Source organism: Leucopleurus acutus, assembly GCF_964270905.1.
Source record: "Leucopleurus acutus genome assembly, chromosome: 7".
NCBI classification, from domain to species: domain Eukaryota; kingdom Metazoa; phylum Chordata; class Mammalia; order Artiodactyla; family Delphinidae; genus Leucopleurus; species Leucopleurus acutus.
In genome coordinates this window covers 5,043,239-5,057,326 of record NC_139150.1, presented here as the reverse complement: position 1 = coordinate 5,057,326, position 14,088 = coordinate 5,043,239, and the positions used below count along the sequence as shown (strand labels likewise).

At 57.4% G+C, this 14,088-nt stretch overlaps 1 protein-coding gene across 11 annotated transcripts in view; it reads left to right on the top strand.

Moving 5' to 3' along the window:
* PRRC2B (proline rich coiled-coil 2B) overlaps positions 1 to 9,601 on the top strand; it is an 85,453-nt gene extending 75,852 nt beyond the window's left edge. For 8 of the 11 annotated variants that reach the window (XM_082842732.1, XM_082842736.1, XM_082842737.1 and 5 more), the window contains 6 exons: positions 381 to 508; positions 986 to 1,226; positions 4,370 to 4,546; positions 5,132 to 5,223; positions 7,770 to 7,851; positions 9,097 to 9,601. In XM_082842732.1, coding sequence (XP_082698858.1) covers positions 381 to 508; positions 986 to 1,226; positions 4,370 to 4,546; positions 5,132 to 5,223; positions 7,770 to 7,851; positions 9,097 to 9,231 — 855 coding nt within the window. In that variant the 3' untranslated portion in view covers positions 9,232 to 9,601. Of the gene's footprint in view, positions 1 to 380; positions 509 to 985; positions 1,227 to 4,369; positions 4,547 to 5,131; positions 5,224 to 7,769; positions 7,852 to 9,096 lie in introns of those variants that run through there. The other 3 variants (XM_082842731.1, XM_082842738.1, XM_082842730.1) reach the window with 2 other exon arrangements.
* Positions 9,602 to 14,088: the final 4,487 nt, after the last annotated feature.

Sequence of the window (14,088 nt, the reverse complement as noted above, 5' to 3'; positions counted from 1 at the left end):
ATCTCTGTTCATAACATATTCTTAAGTGTTACGTTGTTTGGTTTTGCAAGACCTCGCTCTTCGCATAACTGGATCATACTGCACGTGTTCTTCTTCACGCACATTTTCCATCCACCGTTGCGTTTCTGAAACCCACCTCTGTTGATACGTGTAGCCAGTGTTCCCACCACTGTACAGAATCCAGTATAGGGATGTGCCCTGGTTTGGGATTGCTGCCAGTTTTCTGCTTTCTCCCAAGAGTGAAGGAAGCACAGGCAGGACATGAGTTTGCATCGTGGGCGGTGTTGGCTGCCCGTGGAGAAGGGCGGGCGGGGGTGGGAGGCGGGGGTGAGTGTCAGCCTGGAGGGCAGCGCGGTGATGGCCTGGCCCGCCGTCCACAGGCTGCCGCTGCCCAGCAGATCCCGATTTCCCTTCACACGTCTCTGCAAGCCCAAGCCCAGCTCGGGCTGAGGGGCGGGCTCCCCGTCTCCCAGTCTCAGGAGATCTTCAGCTCCTTACAGCCCTTCAGGTGAGACGCCAGGACTTGGGGGCTGGCAGCTCGCAACAGGGCTTTCCGCCTTCCCGGCCTGTGGGCCTTTTCCCTTTGCCGGCTGCTGCTCTGCGCTGCCCCGCTTGGGGGCGGGTGTGGGCGGGGTGTGGCCCGGCCTTGCCCTTGCTCTCTGCGTCCTCCGGCCCCCTCCCTGCTCTCCCGCCTCGCCGCACCTTGCCGCCTCTGGCCCACTCTTTCAGTGTCTCCTGTTCTGTGCTGTCTGTTTAATCCAGTGATGCTCAAACCGTGGGCCCGAGACCAGCAGCACCGTCTAGGAGCTTGTTTAAGTGCAAGTTCTCAGGGCCCATCCCAGACCTTCTGAGTCAGAATCCCTGGGGGTGAGCCGACAGCCTGTGTTGGAGCAACGAGCCCTGCGGGGATTCTGGGGCGTGCCCACACGTGAGATCAGCTGGTGCAGTTGTGCACCTGCCCCGACCGTCTGTCTGGCTTTTGCAGATCTCAGGTGTATATGCACCCCAGCCTGTCACCGCCCAGCACCATGATCCTCTCCGGAGGCACAGCCTTGAAGCCCCCCTACTCGGCGTTCCCAGGCATGCAGCCCTTAGAGATGGTGAAGCCCCAGTCCGGCTCGCCCTACCAGCCCATGAGTGGAAACCAAGCCCTGGTCTACGAGGGCCAGCTCGGCCCGGCCGCCGGGCTCGGCGCCTCCCAGATGTTGGACTCCCAGCTCCCACAGGTCAGGAATTCACTCCCTCCCACCTCAGAACACTAGGTCTCTTCTTTTTTTTCTTTTTTTCTTAATTTTATTTATTTATTTATTTTTGGTTGTGTTGGGTCCTAATTGCTGCGCGTGGTCTTTCTTTAGTTGCGATGAGCGGGGGCTACTCTTGGTTGCAGTGTGTGGGCTTCTCATTGTGGTGGCTTCTCTTGCTGCGGAGCACAGGCTCTAGGTGCGTGGGCTTCAGTAGTTGGGGCATGCGGGCTCTAGAGCACAGGCTCAGTAGCCGTGGCACACGGGCTTAGTTGCTCCGCGGCATGTGGGATCCTCCCAGACCAGGGCTCGAACCCGTGTCCCCTGCATTGGCAGGCGGATTCTTAAGCACTGCACCACCAGGGAAGCCCTAGGTCTCTTTTCTTCACGATCGTTTCCCCTTGTATCTGCCTCGTGATGCCCACTGACTTACATGCTGCTTGTAGCCACTGCCACCAGTCCTTGGGCTGCCAGACCAGGGCCAGCTGCTCCGCCTCCTGTGAGCAGTCCCGAGACTGGGCTTTCCCCGAGAACGAGGGCGCCGCTTCTCCTGCAGCCTCTCCGCCCTCCTGCTGTGGCCGTGGGGGTGGCCGCGTGTCTCCTCTGCGTGCACACGCGTGCTTCGAGGCCACTCTCCCTGCCTGCCCCTCACACCCTGGCTTTGGAGCCCACCCCGTAGACTGTACCCCCGCTGGCCCCCGTGTGCCACGGGCACCACGTTGCTGAGTCCGTGTCCGCTCCCACATCCTCCTCCCCCCGACCCGTGGGTGCATTAGACGGTTCTGAGAGTCACTCCCCTCCTTTGGCCCGTGGCTCAGTCTCCAGCACGTCTCCCGTTGTAGTTCTCAGGGGTTTTGGTGTCTCTGTAGGTGACCCCTCACCCCCAGGTCTCTGCCCCCAGTTCCACGGCCTCACCACCAGTGCCTGCTTGCCTCCAGTCTGGACTGGTCACTGCCAGTCGCTGTACCTCTCCCGTGGTCTCGGGCCGAAGGGTCCTACCTGCTCACCACCTCTGACTTTTCTCACTCCCTCCATCTAGTGACCCACGTCCAGCCACCTTTTAATTCTCCCTCCCCCATCCCTGCCCCCCGCCCCCTTCAGCAGAGCCGCAGACAACTTCCTAGTCTTTTTTGGTTTTTTGACCACGCCGTGGCACGCAGGATCTTAGTTCCCCAACCAGGGATCGAACCCGTGCCCCCTGCAGTGGAAGCGTGGAGTCCTAACCACTGGACCGCCAGGGGAGTCCCCTGCTCCTTGTCATTTGCACTCAACTCCGCCCCGCCCCTCCCTCCCTATGCTCACCTGGGTTAAACCCTGGCCCGCCTCTGCCCGGCTTCCTGAGGCTGGAGGGAAACGGACCCTGTCAGACTGGATTCAGGTTAAATACAGCCGCCCTCTGGAAAGCCAACGTTTGGGCACCTCCCCACCCTCCTCATTGCCTTCTCCCCCACCGTGATTTTGCATCCTGTGTCGCCAAAGAAATGAGTCGTAACGAGGAAAAGAGAACATCTGCAAGCTCCCAGCGCCACGGCTCCGAGCCTGCGAGGGGCCCTGGGCTGAGAGCGGGCAGCCCATCCTCTCCACCTGCCTGGGAGCTGCTCCAGCTAGCATCCTCTTCCCGCCATCAGCACGTAGAGGTGCTGCAGTGCTGCCGTCCGGTTGTGAGGGTCCCTTCCGCCACATCCCCAGGCAGCCCAGCCTTTCCTCATTTCTTAAACAGAACGCTTCTTTAGGGACACCGGTAGACTCCACGTTACTGAACCTGACGGTTCTTCACCCTCCTCCTACTGACCCATCAGTAGGATTTGACCCAGTGGTCACTCCTTCCCCCGAACCACGCTCTCTGGGTTCCGAGGACACTGCTCCTGGCTTTCCTTCCACCTCCCTGAGGCCTCTTCCCGGTCTCCTTTGCTGTTTCCCCGTTGCCTCCCCAGGCAGTAACTCGCTGTGCCTTCTGGGTGCCATCCTCGGGCCTCTTTCTAGACCTGTGGCTCTAAGCCTGACCCAAATCCAACGCTTCCTGGTTCTCTCGAATTTCTGTCTCCTGGACCTGAACTCAGACCCAGTGGGCTGCCCGTCATCTCTGCTCAGGTCCGGCATGGGGCATCCCTGGATCCCTGCTTCCGCCACGCCCCCGCTGATTCATCACATCCCGTCAGCCCTACCTTTGAAAAGTATTCAGAGTCTGGCCCTTTCTCTTCCCCTCCACCCCACCCACCCCCCACCCCCCACCCCCCACCCCTGCGCCCAGCTGCTGCTCTCAGCTGCCAGTTCGTTCTCAGCACAGCAGCCAGAGCGCCTCTTTAAGACTCACATCGGCTCACACACCGCGCCCCAAGCCAGCGCTCCAGAAACGCTGAGCCACCCCTACCGTCTTCCCGCACCCAGCTGTGCGCAAGGAGGGGCCCGGGCCTTGAGGTCCGGCTGCCCCACGTCTCAGTGATGCCATTCCAATAGGTCCTTCCGACCCTCCACTGTGGACTCAGTAGCAGGGAGATGAAGAGGAAGGTGACCGAGAGACCACAGTTGGCCCGCCCGCCCCGTCCCGAGGGTATCCTGGCCCACCTCCTTCCCTTCTCGCACCTCGTTCTGGACTTCAGGAGAACAGGCTTCAGAAGGCTCCAAGACTGCAGGAACCCTAAACCCCAGACCCCAGTTGTTTTCTGTCACCTTCGGAGGCAGAGCATGAAGTAGTCTTGCCTTTTTGTGCTGCGAAAAGGGGCACAAGGATACCCCTCCTGTGTAGCTCCCATCTTTTGGGACTCGCTTGGGCACTGCTTCCTGAGAAGGCTTCTAGACCTTCCTGACCTTTCTCCCCGCCCCCCGCCCCCCAACACGCACACGGGGTTTGCCGCCCGCCTTCCGCACTTGACACCCGTAGCTGTCCTGCTTATTTTCTAGCCATCCGAGTTCTTTTCTCACCAGCTAAGGCTTGCCCCCTACCACTGAGAGTATGCAGTCTAGGGTGATCTCTGCTGTGTTCTACCCAGAATCTGTCCTACTGTGGGAAGGCCTTGCTTCCTTTCATCTGCGATGAGAACGTGAGGCGTGATGCGCGGTTGCTCTTGGATACGTGTGTAAGTGGTGGTTGTGGCGTCCTCCCCCTGACTGTCCCTGTTGTCCAGCAGCTGACGATGCCGCTGCCTGGCTCCCAGCTGCCCCTGCCTCGGTACGGCTCTGGGCAGCAGCCCCTGCTCCTGCCGCAGTCCATCCAGCTGTCACAGGGGCAGAGCCTCTCTGTCGGGGCCCCCCGAAGAATGCTCCCACCCGGCTCCCAGCCTTCGGTCCTTAACACCAGCAGAGAGGTGAGGATGACTCCGTCTTGCTGTGGCCCTGGGATGGGGTGGGGCTCCCGTCTCGGAGACCCTTTCTGGCCAGTCAGGAACCACTATTGCGGGGGCGAGTGCCGGCGGTCTGGGACGCAGGCTCCGGGCCTCGCCAGACCGCCGGTGGCCCACTCGTTGCCCAGTCCTCTCAGTACCGTGGCAGGAAGCCCTGGTCACGTGTTACTAGCAACGTGAACAGGCCTGGGTGAGCAGGGCAGGGAGGAAGGTGCCTGCGGCTGAGGTCTGGGGGGCCGAAGTCCTTGCCAGCTCCCGGGGTGCTGCAGAGGGTGGCCTCCGGGGCAGAGGGGGGGCCCGTTCACTGCGGCCGGTGCTCAGGGGTGGCGCACAGTCTGCCCTCCCAACCCGTGCCAAGGGAACAAACACACGTGGTCGCTCCTGCCTCCAGCCTGCACTGGAAGGCCAGGCGTGCACACTCCTTGACGAGATGCCTCTCTGTCCTGAAGCCCTCGTGGCCCCCACTGGCTCTGCCCAGGGTGGTTGGTTTCGGGGGCAGCTGTCCCCAGGGCGTTCCAGTGACAGCCCATCACTTCCCGGTGTCTTTAGTCCTCTCAGATGGAGATGAAGGGCTTCCACTTTGCCGACAGTAAACAGAATGTTTCTTCAGGAGGCTCCATGCCATCACCGCAGACCTACAGGTAAAGAGACGCCCTGGGGGTCAGATGCTCACAGCTGAGCCCTCGCTGTGGAATCGCGGGCCCAGGGAGAGCAGCGCGAGGGCACTGAGGCTGGGTCACCTTTGTCAGCCTGTGTGTCACCGTGAAGTTCCAGTGCTGGGACACAGGAGACTCAGGAACTCTGGGGCATGGCTTTGCTTTTAATCATCATCATAAAATGTTCTGGTATGGGAGAACTTCCTGGAAAGGCAGGGAAAGGAAAGGCTCATGTTATAATAGCGTCAGGACAGACCCTGGCTACTAACAGCTTTCTCACCAGATGTTTTTTTAAAGATTCACTGGCAGAGAGGGCAGATACCCTGGAAGTTGGGGGGGGGGTCCTCTTCTGGGGCCACATGTCCCTTGAATGGCCTTGTGACCCCACCAGGGCTTGCTGCTGCTGGGCTCGTAGGGCGAGAGCTGTACCTTCTTTGCCTTCTCGGGATCTGTCTCCGCCTCCAGTAACTGTCCCGGGTCCCTTGGCTGGATTCAGAGGGGGGCTTTGTATCAGTCACGATGTTGAGTTACAGTTGACCCTTGAACAACGCAGGGGTTAGGGGCGCTGACCCTCCATGCAGTTGAAAATTCAAGTATAACTTTACGTTTAGCCCTTCGTGGCCACAGTTCCACATCCGAGGACTCGACCAACTGCAGATCGTGTAGTACGTGCTTACTGAAAACAATCCACGTGTAAGTGGACCCATGCAGTTCAAACCCGTGATGCTCAAGGGTCAGCAGGGCTTAGCGTGTTAGAAAGTCAGGGGGCGTCTGCTTCTGATGGCTCTCTCACCCGCGGAGAAGCGTGCGGCTGGGGAGGCAGCACACGGCGCTTGGCCCGAGGGTTGGCACAGTCGACTCTTGTTACGTGTGGGAGATTCCTGGAGATTCCTCCTGTCTGCACATGAGTAAAACAGGTGTGCGTGACCCGCAGTGCCCTGCGCGAGGCTGCCGGCGTGGCTGAGGGCAAGGTTGCCTGCACGGCCGCCCGCCCTGCCCCGTCGCGCTAAGAGTGTTGAGGCCGAGTCCTGCCCCGTGGTCATGTCAGTCCGTACTGCAGCTGCATTTCCCGAGAGAGGTCTTTTTGTGAATTTCCCCCCCATGTCGTTATCTTTCCTGTTCTTATTTCCACTCTCTTGGCTTGACTTGACTCTTGTTTTGCTTTCCAACCATATTTTTCACATAGGCCAAAATAACAGACCTGTAAGAAAAATAGACACGGACAGCAGCGCCAAACCATGGGTGTGATTTGGAAGGAAAAAGGAAGCTTCAAGCATAGAGAGAGGCTGTCGATCCCCTGCTGCCCCAGGCAGGTTTTAGCCTCCTCTGGCTGCAGAGCCTTCCTCAGAGGCAAATCCGGAAAGGGACGCTCACGTAACAAGAGTCGCCTGTGTCCGTTCACTGCAGGAATGGCAGCAGCAGTTTTATTCTGTGGAGAATCTTTACAAAATATAAGCCTTAGTTAGTAGCCTTTGTATTGCTGGTGTCTTAGTGGGGTTGGGGAAATTGGTATATTTTTACAGTGCAGTGTTGCCTAACTTTTCTGGAAACAGGGCTTCTGAGGCATGCCCTGTCAGAAAGGCGTCCCCTGGTCAGCTGCTGGGGGGGCGTGCATGCCCGAGAGGGCTTGCTGGGGAGTCGGGGTGCACCTCGGCACAGGGCCTGAGCGGCCCGTGGCCCCCGGGGGAAAGTCCTGTAGAACTTCGCACACGTAACTACCTAACGATTTTGACCCCAGGATCTTTTTTCCACGTAGCGCCTGATTAACATCCCTGGGAGCTAGTTGTCTGGTCGGTGGAACACATTTAGAAAGATGTTCTCCATTTTTGTTATTTTGGTATCTCTCTTTACCACCCCTACCCTCCACCCCACAAGAGAAGACTGGACAGATACTCAGCATAACTCACGCATCAGGTTTGTTCGTTTGTTCGTTCGGGTTTTTTTTTTTGGCTGCGCTGTGCGGCTCACAGGATCTTAGTTCCCCGACCAGGGATTGAACCTAGGCCCCCGCAGTGGAAGTGCCAAGACCTAACCTCTGGACCACTAGGAAATTCCCTTTTCTTTTTGAAGTCTAAACTCCTGTTGGAGTTTAAGTTCATTTTTGTTTCTTTTCTAATTTTTTTTTTTTTGCTGTGCCACACGGCTTGTGGGATCTTAGTTTCCCACCAGAGACTGAACCTGGGTCCACGGCAGTAAAAGCACCAAGTCGTACCCACTGGGCCGCCAGGGAATTCCCTCGTGTCAGGCTAATAGACCTTTTGTCTGGAGCGTCCTGTTGGTCTAGACCCTCCAAACCTGAGAGACGGTTGGTGTCCGTCTGTCGTCTTGACCGGTCAGTGTCTGCCCGTGGTGGGGACCTGGCCTCTGCCCCTCAGGTGTGTCCCCATGAGCTGGGTTGGAGGTGCCAGGGCCCAGTGGCGACACCCTCGCTCCCTGCGCTCTGGCTGTCTGGGTCTGTTTCCTCTGTTGGAGGCTTGACTCCGTTTCTGTGGTGACGCGTGTGTTCTCATCCCCTCCTTTGGTTTTTTCAGGCCTAGCTCTGCTAGCCCCAGTGGGAAGCCCTCTGGATCAGCAGTTAACATGGGCTCTGTGCAGGGACACTACGTTCAACAGGTAGAAGATGGCTTTCCAGACCCTCCAGCCCCGGACGCTTAGGCCCGTCTCCAAGTGCCAAAAGAGGAGGGACTGTCCAGCCGTTTGCGTGCTCCTCTTAGAGAGACGAGCCCTGGCGCTTAGAGCGTGGCGTGGGAGCCGGGGAGCCCGAGCCCCCCTGGAGAAGGCACTTCTCCTCTTGGCGGGCGTCTGGGTCCTTCCTTGTCCGCAGAGAAGGGAGGGTGCGGGTTCCCCTGAGGAGCTGGTGCCGGAAGGTGGACTCTCCCTCCGCAGCCATTGGGCTGTGAAGGCGCTGGGACCCGCTTAGGCCCGTGGGTCAGCTCTAGAAGCCGGGGGTGTGCGTGCGCGTGCGTGCCTGGCGTGTGTGCCTGCGCGTGCTGGCCTCGTAAGTGCTGTGTCTTGTCCTCGTCTTGGCTGGGTGGGATCCAGACGGAATGACGTTTCCCCGTTTTATAACGAGACGGGTCTCTCGGCGTCTTGGCCTTCAGCGTGGTTCTCTTCACTCCTCTCAAATGTGACCAGGCTCCAGAGCTCAGGCTCGTCAGGCGGGGGGTGTTAGTAAAACAGCGCTCCTGGATGGTGGAGCTGGAAGCTCGATTGTTCATTTCACATCTCCTAACTTGGTTCCCCGAGGGTCGCTCTTTGAGTTGCTTGGACTGAGCTTCTAGAGCCTTCTTCAGAGCTCCCCCCACTGTATGAGGGGCCGAAGGCAGGCTGCTCACTCTGCGACACACCTCACTGTGCAGAGCTGCAGAGTGACGGGACCCTGACCGCGGCTCTGGAGGTCAAACTAGGGGCTTGGGGAAAGGTTTCCACACCGTGGGAGTCGGGGAGGGTGGAAGATCTGGGAGACCAAGTTGGGCGAGAGGCCCTGCGCCCCCTCAGCACAGTCGGGAGCTCTGAGGGGCGTGGGGTGCACTGATTTGAAAAAGGTCCCTCCAGGCGGCCTTGGGTGTGCCGCCTGCAGAGGCCCCTGGGCAGTGCAGAATGCTTCCCGGAGGACCCGGGGTCCTCCCGCGGCGCCGAATCACTGCGCTCAGCGCCCGTGGGAGGGACCAGAGCAGCCTCATGCCAGCGTCCTTCCCAGGCCAGTCACTTCTGAGTTTGGTCCTTCGACCGAAGGATGGGCTTCTTAGGGTGGCTGTCCTCTGACTCAGGAGCAGGAAGCGGGTGGTGGGACCGCGGATCCTGGCAGGTGTGTCTGCGTAAGGGTAACTTTCTTTGTCCCCATCCGTCTGTCCAAAGGCAAAACAACGAGTGGATGAAAAGCCCAGCCTGGGAGCCGTGAAGCTGCAGGAGGCCCCCTCAGCCGCTTCCCAGCTGAAGCGAACTGGAGCGATCAAGCCCCGGGCGGTGAAGGTGGAGGAGAGCAAGGCCTGAAGATGCTGGGCCTGGCCTGCCCGGAAGGACTGCCGCCCCTCGACCTCGCTGCCACCGGACGCTGGGGCGTCTCCCAGGTGGATCCACCGTCCACCGACCTGGCCCGGACTGCGAGATCTCCCTGCTCTCCTCCACTCCTGAAAGCTCCGTTGTCCAACCAGCTTGCACCCGTGGATCTGTGGCATTGACCTGCTTGGCTTTAACACGAAAAAAACAAAAAAGCAAATGACTCCATTCCCGCCTCCTTTGCGCCACGACCGTGGAGTGACCGAGCCGTCGTGCCGTGCAGATTAAACCCCGCCCTCCCCTCCTCATCCTGCTTCTGGCGGCCACGGCGCCCTCCACCGAGCTTCCTTCCCTCCCCGCTTTCCGTCCCCGGGCACAGTGGTCTGGCAGCAGGGCCGTTTTAGTTGAGGCTTTTTGTTCTAAAAAGCAGCTAAAGGTTTTTACAAAAGAGAAAGGAAAAGAGAAACACAAGCTTCGTCTGTAAGAGCTGGACTTTTATATGTTCTTTGCCGTCCTCTCCCTGACCCCTCTTCTGTTGCGGTAGTTTCCTTTTAACCTCTCTCCTGTTTCATTTGATACATCACTGCTGTGATACCTTAAGAGGTGACACGTAGGAACGTGCCCTCTCCTCTCCTGCTCTCTGTGTCTCGGTTGGTTAACCTTTGAGGTTACTTGCAAAAAGAAGTGGTGACTTAAGACACCGCTCCTGAGCTTGGGAAGCGGTGGTGGGAGGGAGGGGAGGTGGGATGGCGTTTTAGTCGGGAAGCCGCTGGCCTGGTGACCACAGCGACTTAATGGGCGGCCCGGCCCGGTGAAGTTGACGCCGTTTTTAGCATAAGAATTACACAGAATTTCTGTCTTGAACTCTTCAAAACTGGTGGGGACACTGACTGCTGGGCACCTGAGGTGAACCACGGAGATGGAAGGCCCTGGCGTTTCCCGGTTTGGCCTGGACGGTGCGAACTGACAGCACCTGCCCCCGTCAGTGTCTGCTTCTGGGACTCCAGCGCCCGCGGGGCCTGATGTTCTCCCACGCGCTCCCTCCCCTCCGAGCTTCCCTCGTCCTTCCTGAGCTGTCCTTCCTGAGCTGCCTCCGTGTCTCTGGGTCCTCCTGTCCCTCCACCTCACAGCTCGTCACTGGAAGCCACGCACTTCCTCTGTGGTGACGGACGCGTGGACAGTTGTCACTAGGGACCGTGCATTTCATCCGCGTGGCCGTGAGCGCGTGGACGGGGGTTTGGTTGGGTCTGCGACAGAGGCGTGAGCTCTGGGAGGCTGCTGGGAGGGCTTCCTTTTCTCCGCTCCCAGCAGCAGACCCAGGCTGTGGGGACAGAGAGGCCTGAGCTGGGCAGTGGGTCTCTTCAAGGACAGAGCGGTGTCCAAGGGGAGGATGGGTTGCAGGGCTGACGGTGACTCCCAGAACAGCCTGGGTAGCCTCGTAAGTCTGCAGAGCTGCCTTTGTCAGAGTCTGTGTGAGGCATTTTATGCTAGGCTTTTGTTTTTAAGATAAGAATTAGAAGGAAATCATCCCAAATTCTGTCATTCCAAGGAAAGGCGAGGAGAAATTTGAAGTTTTGCTCACGCTCTTGGGAGTAACTAACGCGCCATCTACCTGCCGTTGCTGGCGGGTCCAGGGAAGACCTGCCTCGGAGAATGGGCAGTAGGCGATCGGGGGCGTGCCCCACAGAGTCCACCCGCAGTGTCGCCACAGGTGTGTGACAGTCACTCGGGCAGTGGCTCTAAGCTCTGTCCAGTGTGGAACACGGGGAAAGAAGCGCCTTAGGAACGGCCGAAGTCACTTGTTGCTCTTCACTGCTTTAAGGAAGCGGGGGAGCAACAGCCTCCTGGCAGAGGGTGCAGGGCTCCTCCGGCGTCATCCGGGGAGGCCGGTTTTCCGGAAGGATGCTTCGCTGCTTGTTCGATAGTGTTCAGCGCTCCCCTCCTTGCCTCCACCCTCAGGCCTTACTTCTCACTAGCTTTTTTTTTTTCTCTCCTTCATCCCCGGACTCTTTACTCGGAAGGCCCTTCTTGAAGGGCTGCCCACTGGCTCACCTGCTCTTGTTTCCCTTCCCCCGCGAGTGCCTAGCTGCCGTCCCCGCACCCAGCCGCCCTGACTGAGCTCCTCTCCGCTCCAGTCGCCCCTGCAGAGGCCACACACTCACACTTAGAAACACGGCCAGACCCCTCACACCTAATTCCAGTGCACATTGTTTGTCAAAAGGAAAAAAGGCTTTCTCATTTTGAAATTGAACAGGACAGTCCTGGATGCTGTTACAAACTCTCTCAAGCTGTATGCTTCAGGTGAACCTGCCATCGGAGTGACGGTACTTCCTGTTCGAGAAAAAATAAAAGCGAAAGGGCCACCTGCCCTCCAGCCCTTTTCTCTACCCCTGCATGCCCCACCCCCACCCCCAATCAAAACAGAAGACGCTAGAATTTATTTATATGTATTGATGTTGTAGGTCTAGGTGAAAAAAAGTAAATGTTTCACTGCTCTATTTATATATAATGTCTGAATTATTCTGTGCAGGAAAGGCCAGGAAATTGCATGGGAGGTTCAGTGCGTTTACCACCTTCGTGTGCCCAAGCTGCAGTCTCTTCCCCGCTGAGATACAGATTTTAAATTGAACTCTGGAGGCAGAGGGCAGGCCTTGGGGCCCAGCCAACACCCCGTCCCTTCCTTGGTCTGATGAAATGCAGTTTTTAGTGCAGAGATGTCTTCAGGTGCAATCTCTCTCCTCTTTTCATGTGGTTTTAGAGCCAAGCTCAAGGTAATAGGACTTAGGGCCATATTTTGCCTTCAAATCCCCATCCTCAGAGTGCGTGTCCATGCCAAGGTCTCTGGCAGAATGCCTTGGGCCTTTGGCGGGAACAGGCGGAGACTAGCACTTAACCTTTTCTGCTGCTGGGGGTGGGGGTGGGGTGTCAGGGTCTTCTCGCTGCGCCTCTGCCTGCTAAAATTACCCTCCCTTCCCATGCAGGCCGCTTTGCCCTGGCCCGCTGATGGTGCAGCCCGCTGCTCAGCAAGCCAGTGTCCTGCAGTCTGTCCAACATCAGTTAGCGGGGTAAAATCCAAGAGTATGGGTCCATGTGTCCTTGTCCACCCACTGAAGACTGCTTTGGCATGTGTATGTGGTCTGGTTCTCTTTGCTTCCCCTTTTTAATCATCATCATCATTGTTTTCAAACATGGGATTCATACGCTTTTGGCTCTGGGTTCCTTCAGGGGGAAAACTAAAGTACGACTATTGGCACATTCAGAAAATCTGGTTGGTCCAGTTCCAAAGCCACGGTCATTCCAGCCACTGCCAGGGGATATTGGGGCATCTTGTCATTAAATAACGGGCATCAGTTCTCTCCGGCTCTGCCCTCGCCCTCCTGTCTTCTGGACCTGCTTTCTGGATGGTTGATGAGGTTGGTGACTGATGGTCAAGGGCCGAGGAGGCCAAGGGTGCACACGAGGGCACGGCCACGCCCAGAACTGGCCTGCCGAGGCAGTGTGTGGCCAACTGCTGAAGCCCCCTCCCTGCTGTGTGGTTCCCCTCCACCAAGTAGCTGCATGTTGCCTCTCAAATCTGCATTTGTCCCATTTCCCTTCCTGCAGAGCTAGCCTGGGTTAGAAGGTCTGTTGGAAATGGCCTTCGGCGACCAAGGACACTAGGGTACTTGTTTGTACTTTGTACTGTTCTGTGATGACTGGGAAATGCAGACTTCCAGAAAGCCGGCTCTTCCTGTTTGAAAAGTGAACTGGACCTAAGACGAGCAGATCACCCGGACAGGAATGGCTCAGTGTTGGGGTCAGACACTCTATCCCCCAGCCGTGCCCTCCACCGGGACCACCAGCGCATATTTGACTAGTGACATTACAACCTGCTGTTCACCATTTCTCCATCCCAGTTAGGTGGTCTCCAAGATGGTACAGTGTCCCCGGGGCCCCGTCTTCAGCATGCTACGAAGCCTCGGGGTGGAACTTTCTGTTAAGGCTCTCTGTGGATGACTTTCTTCCATTGTGTAAAGGGGTTCCTGTACTCCCAAGCTTTTGACCTCATGCCTTGCATAGTAATAAGGGTTCGGGTTTTTTTTGTTGTGTTTTGTTTCCTTTTGTCCTTACTTTGGCCTTTCCTCTCTGTGTCTTTTCACGTAGACCAGGTATTTGAAAGGGCGGACGATGGCTAAAGGTGTAACGTGCAGCTTGTTTCTACGTTGTCTGGGGGAGCTTTCACCTTGGATGGGAAATGGAACCGTGGATCCAGCAGGCCATGGTGGCACACTCACCCCTCACCCTTCCCTCCGGTTCAGTACCTACGGTTTCTCCTTTCAAATATGTGATTGTACTAGCTCTTTCCATACGAAAGAATTCTCCGTATTTAAATAAAAAAAAAAAGTAAAAAAAAAACAAAACCCACTGAAACTGAACATGCTTTGTCAGGTTGTGTGTCCCTCGACTCTCTCATTTGACTGGAGACTTAGAGATGGAAGAGTTTTCCTTTTACGTGGAAGACAGGAGTGACTGGGCTGAAGTGCCCTACTGCGATGTGAGGGCGAGGAAGGGGTGAAACCCGAGGTTAAGGTGCATCGTCCCAGTGGGTGGGCGTTAGCGCTGCCTGCCCCCTGCCCTTCCTCACCCCACGCGCCCCAACTCCCCATGAGAAGTGGGTGGGTCAGAGGTTAAGCATTTGATGTGTCGTGTTTTGTTGCCACTTCTAATGTCCCTTTTCTTTTGCTGCACTTGGGCTTGGCTTGGAACGAAGAGCAAGCCAGGCGTGGGCAGTGAAGGATGGAGAGCTTGGATTTGGGTTCAAGTGGTAGTTCTCGGTTCTGCAATCCACTGTGTGCTGTGTGACCTTGGGAA